Here is an 11,054-nt window from a genome sequence, read left to right as displayed (position 1 = left end):
AAATTCTCCATGTTGACAAACAAAAGGATACTTTTCGTTGCAGTATTACACACACAACCAACTACTGAGACGAAGAAAAGATATACATTCTTATCATCTTGAATGAAGTGCAATCATACTGGGAATTCAAGGCACTGTGTGAGTGTGTGTATGTTTTATCTCTCTCTCTTTTTTTTCTTCTTTTTTTTTATTTGTTTTGTTTTGCTTTTTCACGCCTAATGTAGCACGAACGTCAAATGTCACTCTGGTGCGGGCACGGAGAGATCTCTGCACAATTCAGGACAATAACCTGTCACGATATGACGTCTCATAAATTAATGGTTATGCAAAAGCTATATCGACCACTGCACTGGGTGCTGGGCGGAAAGAGTGTGCACAGACTTGCTTGGCCCTTTTGCTGCATCTGTTTTCATTGGCTGAGCGATGATGGGGTCATTGACTCTTTCGCTGGTCATCACTCCCCTCCTTCTCTCTCTCTCTCTCTCTCTCTCTCTCTCTGTGTGTATGTGTGTGTGTCTCTCTGTTGAACTTTTCTTTTTAGGGAGTGTTGCATTTCACAGATCCATTTTAGATCAGATTCGAAGATTAAAGAGTCAAGCTTGCTCATAAACAGTATCCTTGGAGATATATGTATTGCTTCTCATCTACATCCCCCATCTCCTTTCTTTCTTTCTAACATTCATTCTCTCCCTCCCTTCTCCCCCCCTCTCTCTCACACTCACTCACTCACTCACTCTCTCTCTCTCTCTCATATACATATGATTTTGTTTGTTTTCGTGAGGCAAATATATGTATGTTTGTGATCATTTATCACCCCCACCCCCACCCCACCACATGCCCTTTTCACCCGACATAATGCATAGTGGCCAAAGGCCAATGAACATTAAACCTTCTGAGTTCTGAGTTCTCTCTCTCTCTCTCTCTCTCTCTCTCTCTCTCTCTCTCTCTCAAATGAATATTATAGTTCTGGTGACATAAAATGCTGCTACAGCACCATTATCATGTGGGAGCGATGGCCTTTACGAATCCAAGTCTCAGTCCCTGTCTCTCTGTCTGTCCCGCCCCACCCTCTCTCTTGAATTTTTGCCCATTATTTCAGCGTTCACGGTTGCAATATAGATCAAATTTGAAAAAAAAAGACCAACCCGTGTTCATAAACAATATTAATGAAAAAAATCTTGTCCCCCATCTATTCTCCGCTCCCCCGGCTCTCTCTCTCTCTCTCTCTCTCCATTGCCAAACGAGTACTCTGTGATCCCTGTTCAGACCAGTGCAGTGACGCACAGATATCTCTGTGACGCCATCCGACCTCTAAACTTTTGTTGCACGGACTCCCTGGAGCCGGAAGTGTGGTATAATTCTCTCATTTCCTCTTCGGCGGCCATATTTCATTTCATTCCCAAAGGGAGGCACATTGTATCGACCCATCTGGGAACACAAGACGCGCATGAAAAAAAAAGAAGAAAACAAAAACAGCAACAAACTGCTGCCAGCTATGGCATTTGATTGATATTTTTTTTCTGATGGTAGTATCTGTCCTCTTTTCGCCAACAGATATATTTTACAAAAATCGTTTCAAACGATCGTTATGCAGTAAACCTCATGGAAGTGTAATGAGACAGGGTGGGGGGAGAGAGCAAGGCGGTGGGGGTGAGGGAATATGCCATCATTGATTCTACACAGTGCCTGCTTTTGAAGACATGCGTGTGGAATGAGCAATACATTCTGACAAACACGGGACGGTGCCAGATTTTCTTCTTTTCTTTTTCTCTTCTCTCTTATCATTTCGGTCTGACAGCTGCAAACAATCATGTAACACCGTGTGCAGTGAATCACTCTGCCCTGTCCTGAACGATTGTGGACGGGGTGCCTTTTGAAAAAAAATGGCCCACGTCATGGCGTCACTTGGTATGCATTGTCGAAATGTTGCTGTATAATACCTTTCTGTACAAGAAGCGGTACAACAGTTTGTTTAAGATAGCAGAAGAAGGCAGAACGAAAGCAGGAAAGAAGGAAGGATGATTCAGCGTATCAACGACAATAACAACGAAAAAGAAAGGCACGATTAACTGAATGACTTCTTGTTGTTGTTATTGTTAATATCCCAAGTACCCCCCCCCCCCGCCCCTCCTTCTCCTCCTCCTCCTTCTTCTTCTTCTTCTTCTTCTTCCTTGTCTTCTGTCTTCTTCTTCTTCTCCCTTAACTCTGTGAAGAGTTATCAGGGCGCCGCGCTAATGAACTGTTTACCAGATTGCTCCAGGTTCGTCGGTTGTTTGTCGAACCTGGGCCTCTGCAAAAGATTTTCTCTGCCATTCTGCTGTATTATCAGTCCATCGTATCGTGTGTGTGTGTGTGTGTGTGTGTGTGTGTGTGTGTGTGTGTGTGTGTGTGTGTGTGTGTGTGTGTGTGTGTGTGTGTGTGTGTGTGTGTGTGTGTGTGTGTGTTTTTCTTCCCTCCCGTCTCCCATCAACAGTTGCATGAGTGGATTGTTTTAGTGAGGCCACAGCTCCTTGTTGCGTTGCCGTACAAAACGAACGCAGGTTTCAACGGAATACTTCCATCGGTAAGTAAGGCACTCAAGATATCTTTCAATGTATTTAATACACACATCTTCCTGTTACGGGAGGGGAGAGAATGTTAAAATGTAAATGAACTATAAAACAAACAACATTCAGCAATAAAGAAACTAAAAGAGGGAAAGAGAGCAAACTATCAAACAACACAGACAGACAGAGTGGTGGCAGACAGACAGAGAGTGATGGCAGAGTGATGGCAGACAGACAGACCGAGTGGTGGCAGACAGACAGACAGACAGAGTGGTGGCAGACAGACAGACAGACAGAATTATGGCAGTCAGGGCTGTCTCCAAGTCCTGCCACAATCTCCCACGTCCCCAATCACTCAGTCACAGCCATGTGTGGATTACCACCACAAACATCAACCATGGTTATCAGGCATCCGGTCAGCTCCAACAGGGACACAAACAGAGGGAAAGAGAGAGAGAGGAGATGAACAGCGGCACAGAGAGAGAGAGAGAGAGGGAGGTAAAGTCCTATTTCAGCATCCTAGATTCAGGAACCTATTTTACCGGCAATTTTTGTGCATGTATGAAAATATAGCACTGTTAGTTGGATGCTGCAACCCATTTTCAGTGGATTTCGACTCATTTTGTAACGTTATTTTACTCAGTTTTCATGCGGATTCAGTCATTTAACTAACGTGCCACCATCTTGGGTTTTTTTTCCGTTTTTGATCTCACAAACCATGAAAATGTAACCTTTGGTGAAATAATTCAGGAGAGACATACAGGCGATCAGTCAGTTAGACAGAGAAACAGAGACTGAAAAAAACAAAGACAAAAATGTCCAGAGAAAATGAATCAAATAATCACAAATAACTAGAAAAAACAAACAAACAAACAAACAGCAACACATAACTGAGGCAGAAAAAAAAGAACTACAGACTGTGGGAGGCAGAAGACAGACGGAGGTGTTAGCACACACACACACACACACACACACACACACACACACACACACACACGCTCAGAAACAAACACATTGTTCAAACCACAGAGAGAGACAGACACGACTGATTGGGAGAGATCCGGCCAGCCAAGACAATACAGTATAGTACAATATAATGCAATACAATACAATACAATACAATACAACATAACATAACTTGACATAACATAATACAATACAATATGACATAACATAACTTGACATGATAATACAATACAATACAATACAACGCAACTCAAAGCAAAGCGATACAAAAGACAACACAGTGCTGATACAGGAAAGTCTGGGGTTGGACAGAAAAGTATGAGTTTTGTCGATGAGACGTGGTGATAGATCATCGAAACATGTAGTCGAGTTGAAACGTATTTGATTGTGAGTCGAGAAAACTTCCACAATAATCACGTGTCATTCAGAATCAGAGTCTCCTTACCAAGGATCACAACAGAACACATCACAGCACATTGCACAAGGTAACGCAACGCAGACTAAGCCAACACTACACAATGCAACGAAACGCAGACTAACCCATAACTACACAACGCAGCATAACACAACGCAAAAAAAACATACAAGAGAACACAACATGACACGACATGGCACGACACCAACACAACACATAGCACAACGCAACGCAACACAACATAGCACAACGCAACACAGAATAACACAACACAACATAGCACAACGCAACACAGAATAACACAACATAGCACAACACAACACAGAATAACCCAACACAACATAGCACAACGCAACACAGAATAACACAACAGCACAACACAACACAGAATAACCCAACACAACATAGGACAACGCAACACAGAATAACACAACATCGCACAACACAACACAGAATAACCCAACACAACATAGCACAACGCAACACAACATAGCACAACGCAACACAGAATAACACGACACAACATAGCACAACGCAACACAGAATAACCCAACACAACATAGCACAACGCAACACAGAATAACCTGACACTACACAACGCAACATAACGTAGAATAAAAACACTACACAACGGGACACAACTCAACACAATACAACACAACACAAACGCAACGCAACACAAACACAACACACAAACACATCCCCAAGCAATCCAACCTGACAAACAACCACCACCCACCATTACCACCACCACCACAACAAGAACTACAACAACAATGAACGTCTAGCAGTATGCACAAACAAAGCGCCAGGCCGTAGAAAGCGTTACTCACAATGAGCGGGGCGAAGCAGAAAGTGAAGACGACAGTGATGCCGATCAGCATGACCATCATCTGCACCTCGGCGAACCTCTGACTGCTGGCCCGGCTCCTCCGCTTCCCCTGTGACGACGACGTCTCCGAGGCGTCCAGGCGGCTCTGACGCGAGCGCAGCGTCACTAAGGTGTAGATGACGCTGACGTTGCAGACGAACGTCACCAACACGCACACGAGGGCCAGGATAGCGAAGAGGTAGTTGAAGACAACGTCGCTGGTCCGGCGGCTGAGGTAGTCGAAGAAGCACCAGGTCCTCGGGTACTGGCGGACGTTGGTGCCCACGCCTAAGAGCGGCAGACTGGCGATGACGACGGAGAGCGCCCAACAGGACAGCAGCGTCAGGCGCGCGAACTTAGTGCCGGAGAGGCGGGTGTGGTAGACGTAGGGGTGCCTGACACACACGTAGCGCTCTACGGACATGGCGCAGACGATGAGCATGGTGGCGAAGCAGGCGAAGATCATGGCGAAGGAGAAGTAGTGGCACAGCGCGTCGCCGCCCACCCAGCGGAAATCGTTGTTGTAGACGGCGATGACGACCGGGGAGGTGGCGGTGGTGCCCAGGAGGTCGGTGACGGCCAGCCCGGCCACCAGCTTGTAGAACAGCGTCTTCCTCTGCTCGGGGCCCGACGTGGCCAGCACCACCAGCGCCAGCACGTTGCCCAGCACCCCGGCCCCGAACATGAGGCAGGAGACCATCACCGTGTGGTTCTTCAGGGCTGTGGACACCGTCCTGCCCAACGCTGCCACGCTGCCGTTCCCACCCTCCCCCACCACCCCTTCAGTCATCACCGCCTGACCCAGCATCATGGCCGTCGTCTGACCTTCACCTTCACCTTCACCCCCAAGGCCGTGGAGGAGGGTCAGGAGGTGGTCACGTGGTGACGCCGTGACGTTGGCCGAGGGCCAGTACAGCCCTGACGTCATGTTGGTGCTGAGGTCGTCCCGCATGACGTCAGGGACCGTGGCGGCTGTCTGACTGGTGGCGGTGAAGTGAGTGTGAGCTGTTGCCGTCAGTGTCATGGTGATTGGGTGAGGTCTCTTTTCTGCTCGTGTCTTCTGGGTGGATGTGATTACAAGGAAACTTTCCCACTGTTTGTTCCATCTGAGAGTGCTACAATGATTGTGGGATTATACGGAAATTGTGTGAACAGTTATTTTATGAAACTTAGATTGCTAAAGATTTTGAACTCAATTTCATTTGCGTGTTTCTTTCTTTAAATCATATGAATGCTCAAGATGTTGAACGCAATTTCATTTACGTGTTTCATTTTTTTAAATCATACTAACTAATGATATTCCCAAAACCGGACTGATCAAAATGCTTTTCACAACAGCACACGGCTCTGTCAATGATTATCAGTTACAACAGCACACACACGGACATGCTTTTAGTTCACGCCAAATTACTGGCGAAGTAATGTCGATGATTTTCCTTCTTTTTTTTTTTTTCTTTTTTCGTGGTTTGTTGTTGTTGTTGTTGTTGTTGTTCCTGTTGTTTTTGTTTTTTTTAACAAACACAATTCATTACCACAAGGGCTCTACAGACAAGGCCTATATTCTATTACCTGTTATGAAAATACGACGCGTTAACTCTTTCCATACGAACGGCGAAAGAGACGACGTTAACAGCGTTTCACCCCAATTACCATCATCAAAATATTGCAAGCGGAAGGCTCTTATACTTAAGACGTGAATGTTGACAAAGAATACCACAATTCTGACGACGGAAGCTAAAGGTTGGGTCATTCAGACACCCACTGGAAATCCGAGGGGTCTGTGTAGAGGAGAAGAGAGGACTGGCCGTACTGAGTGAGTTAAAAGTTAGAAAACTTCCGTTCTGTCAGCTGGAATTTGACGAAGCCATGGCACGGATTGCGATACTTGTTCAGGACTTCCAGTACAGCCACAGCCACAAGTCCTGATCGTGTAGTCTTGATGCGTGGACATCCGCAGGACGAGGACAAGACCAGGGTCTTCTCTGAGAGAGAGAGAGAGACTGAGTGGCCTTTGGACTCCGACCTGGAGAAAAGAAAACGGAACTTTGTTACACAGTTGTTCTTTTAGCGTTCGGACAAATCCACTTACGCTGCACCACGCCTGCTGAACAGATGCCTGACCAGCAGCATAGCCCAACGCGTGCGCAGGGTGACGTTTGATTTAGACATACAGAGAACCTATAGGTAAAATGACAATAGATAAGACAATTGATACATATCAAGAAATAAATAAAAGGAAATGAAAAGGAAAAGGGAAAAAAAAAGAAGTGAATGAATGGGTGAATTATTAAATGAATGAATGAACGGACAATAAAAGAAGTGAATGAATGGAGGAAGGAAGGAATGAACGAAATAACTAACGAACAAAACATAAAAAAATACAGAAAGACAAAACGTACAGACAAACAAACAGAAAGGAAAAAAAAAAAAGAAACAAAACAGAAAAAAACAAACGAACGTGTACGGCTTCAAGCTCTGCGCCTTGGAAGGAGCTAGAAAGCAAACTTGTTGATTGATTGAGGGTACCCTCTGACAGTCCTCTCACAAGACAGACCACACTGTCTGTTAGTCCTGAAACCTGTACCATGTCAGCACATACTGCAGATGACGGGTTCTGCATCATCACCCAAATGGACTCCTCCATCCTCAACCCCACCGACCCTAACCCACTCTCTTATACAGCCTCCATCCCGAAAGCCGATCCGGCCGCGGCAGACAGGCAGTTAATGTACCGGAAAGAGGATTCCAGGGCGCTCTTTTGTTTTGGCTGCATCTGACAGCAGCTTCTCGCTTCTGCTCTTTCGGCTGGTACGAGTGAACCGGGGTGATGTGTTTATGCCGACATTCCCTTGCAAATCACAAACAAACAGTCAGCCTTCATCATTATTCCGGTCCATTTGACCAGCGGGGGTAGGTCCTGTGATCTTTCCCGGCCCCTTTCTCTCCTGTTCTTTCGTTCTTAAAAAAAAAAAAAAAAGAAAACAAAAAAAACACCAAGACCTGCAGCAGCAACATCAACATCAACATCAGCGTCAACAAAGGTACCAGAGCCACCAAAACAAAACAACCCCCCCCCAAAAAAAAAAACAACAAAAAACAAACAAAAAAAAAAACAAAAAAAAAAAAACAACAACAGCAAAAAACACCCCCCCCCCCCAAAAAAAAAAAAAAAAAAAAAAAAAAAAAACAACAACAACAACAACAACAACAACAAAAAAACCAACAAAAAAAACCAAAAAAAAACCCCAACAAATCAAAACGAAACATAAAGGAAGAAAACTAAGACAAAAGACAAAGAAGAAGAACAATAACAACAACAATAGTTACAAGAAGAGGATGAGGATAAAAATAAAAAAAAGGAGGAGTGGGGGGAGAAGAAGAAGGAGGAGGAGGAAGTAAAAGAAGGAGGAGGAGGAAGAAGAAAAAGGAGGAGAAGAAAAAGAAGAAAAGAAGGAGGAGGAAGAAGAAGTCGGAGAAGAAGAAAGAGGAGGAGGAAGAGGAGACTAGAAGAAGAAGGAGGAGAAGAAGGAGGAGGAGGAAGAGGAGACTAGAAGGAGAAAAAGAAAAGGAAGAAAGAGGAGAAGAAGGAGGAGGAGGAGGAGGAGGAGGAGAAAAATAAGGAGGAAGAAGAGGGTTGGGGGGGGGGGGAGAAGGAGAAGAAGGAGGAGAAAGAGGAGAAAAAGAAGAAGAAGGAAGGGGAGGAGGAGGGGGAGACGAAGCAGAAGACGAATGAGGGTAAGGAGTGTTTATCTGATTGTCCAAATTACGTTTCCGTTCTTCTTACAGGCTCCATTTCTTACTCTCACTCTTTATTCTAATTTTCTATTTTTTTTATGTTTCGAGAATGTGTGTGTGTGTGTGTGTGTGTGTGTGTGTGTGTGTGTGTGTGTGTGTGTGTGTGTGTGTGTGCGTGCGTGTGTGTGCATGCCAGCGCGTGTGTCTCTGTGTGTGCGTGCGTGCGTGTGTATGTATGTGTGTGTGTGTGTGTGTGTGTGTGTGTGTGTGTGTGTGTGTGTGTGTGTGTGTGTGTGTGTGTGTGTGTGTGTGTGTGTGTGTGACAGATAGAAAGACAGACAGAGAGACAGACAGAATAAGAGAGACCTGAGAAAGAGACACACACACAGAGTGAGTCACACAGACAAAAAGACACAGATAAATTTCACGTTGAACAGGAAGCAGAAACACAGAGCATGTGTGGAAAGGAAATTGTAAAAGGCCTGGCCTGAGTGATGCACTGCACCATGCACCGCTGTTAACGGTTCAGCCTCACCTGGTGGTGCTATTCTCTGCACTCTGCTGCGTCCGCTGTCACTTACTTATGTACGTAGCTGAGGCCAGGAGATATCGGTCATTCAAACACACGCACGTACACGCACACACATGCACGCACGCACGCACACACATAGAGGGTGGGGAGAGAGAGAGAGAGAGAGAGAGAGAGAGAGAGAGAGAGAGAGCAGGAAAGAAGTTTGCGAGCACTGTTTTATTTTATCGTTCGATATCACACACACATAGATATCACACACACACACACACACACACACACAAACACACACACACATACACACACACACACACACACACGAACGCACGCACGAACGCACACACACGCACACACACACACATACACACACAGTTTACGAGCACTGTTCTATTTTATCGTTCGATATCACACACACACACACACACACACACACACACACACACACACACACACACACACACACACACACACACACACACATTCGTATGCACACGAAAAAACAAGTATGCAAGCATTTTGTTTTTGGTCGATCAGTGTCACTCTAACAGAGATCACACACTTTCACATTCTCACACATTCACAGATGTATACGCGTCCCGTGTACACGGACGCACGCACGTGCGCGTACACTCACACACACACACACACACACACACACACACACACACATGCGCGCGCGCGCGCGAAACACTCACAAAAAGTGGAGAGGCAAGTAAATTGAAAAGGGCGTGTGTCAGTACAAACTGTCGCTGATATACATACACACTTTCCGCACAGGTGGCAAGAACAGAACCTCCTATCAATTATGTTATCTCTCAGATCACACACACACACACACACACACACACACACACACACACACAAACACGGCACACACACAAATACACATATACAATATACATACAAATACGCTCCCCACCCCTCCCCCTCCCACAACCACACACACACTGACATACACATGCACGACAGATACATGCAAACAAACAAACAAACACATAGACACACAGTGTATATACATAGACGCACACACACACAGAAACACACAGAAACACACACACACACACACACACACACACACACACACACACACACACACACACACACACACACACACACCACATACAGACACAAGAAATGGAATAAAATGATAGAAAAGATGAAAGTAGAAGAAAAAAAAAAGCAAGGAAGGAAACAAATAAGTACCCCTCCAACCTCCGCCGTCCCGCATCCATCGCACCTCCTCCCCCATGACCAGTCCACCCACACACACACCACCCCAAACTCAGCGAACCAATGAAAGAAATGTACAAATAAAAATAAAATAATAAAATACAAAAAAAAAAACACGTGGAGGCAAGCAGCGATCTACGTTATGTGTTGATCATCACCGGTAGGGGAAAACCCTGTTCAGAAAGCCGCACCGACAATAAACGCAGCCACAACTTCCGGCACCATCTAACTCACTCCCCTGCACCCCTCCCCCCCCCTCCCCCCCCCCCTCTCCCCCCCTCCCCGCCCCCCCCCCCCCCCCCCCCCCCCCCCCCACACACACACACACTCACTCTTCCAGCCAGACTCGCAGCACAGCCCACTACAACGCTAAACAGATGGTTCAGAGAAGAAAGTTAAAAGAGTGAAAGCAGCTGATGATACCCCAACACACACACATGTATACACGCACACACATACGCAAACAAACACACACAGACACACACACATGTATACACGCGCACACACACACGCACACAAACAAACAAACACACACACACACGTACTCGCGCACACGCACGCACACACACACATGCACATAATCACACATGCACAGAGATAGAGAGAGAGAGAGAGAGAGAGAAGAGAGATGGAAGAGGGAGAGTGAAGGAGACAGGGAGACAGAGACAGAGAGAGACAAAGAGAGAGAAGGAGAGAGAGAGAGAAAGAGAGAAAGTGAGGAGACATAGTGGAGACAGAGAAAGAGACAGAGAGACAGAGACA

General features: G+C 45.7%; 1 protein-coding gene across 1 annotated transcript in view; it reads right to left on the bottom strand.

The window, feature by feature from the left end:
• The window catches only part of LOC143295185 (prostaglandin E2 receptor EP2 subtype-like), a 62,761-nt gene extending 56,691 nt beyond the window's left edge, over positions 1 to 6,070 (bottom strand). The window contains exon 1 of the mRNA XM_076606758.1: positions 4,761 to 6,070. Coding sequence (XP_076462873.1) covers positions 4,761 to 5,822 — 1,062 coding nt within the window. The 5' untranslated portion in view covers positions 5,823 to 6,070. The remainder of the gene's footprint in view (positions 1 to 4,760) is intronic.
• Between the last annotated feature and the right edge of the window lie 4,984 nt (positions 6,071 to 11,054).

The sequence above is a fragment of the Babylonia areolata genome, chromosome 20 (assembly GCF_041734735.1).
Source record: "Babylonia areolata isolate BAREFJ2019XMU chromosome 20, ASM4173473v1, whole genome shotgun sequence".
Lineage (NCBI taxonomy): Eukaryota > Metazoa > Mollusca > Gastropoda > Neogastropoda > Buccinidae > Babylonia > Babylonia areolata.
The sequence above is the reverse complement of the archived record's forward strand: the minus strand, read 5'-3'. Positions and strand labels throughout refer to the sequence as shown.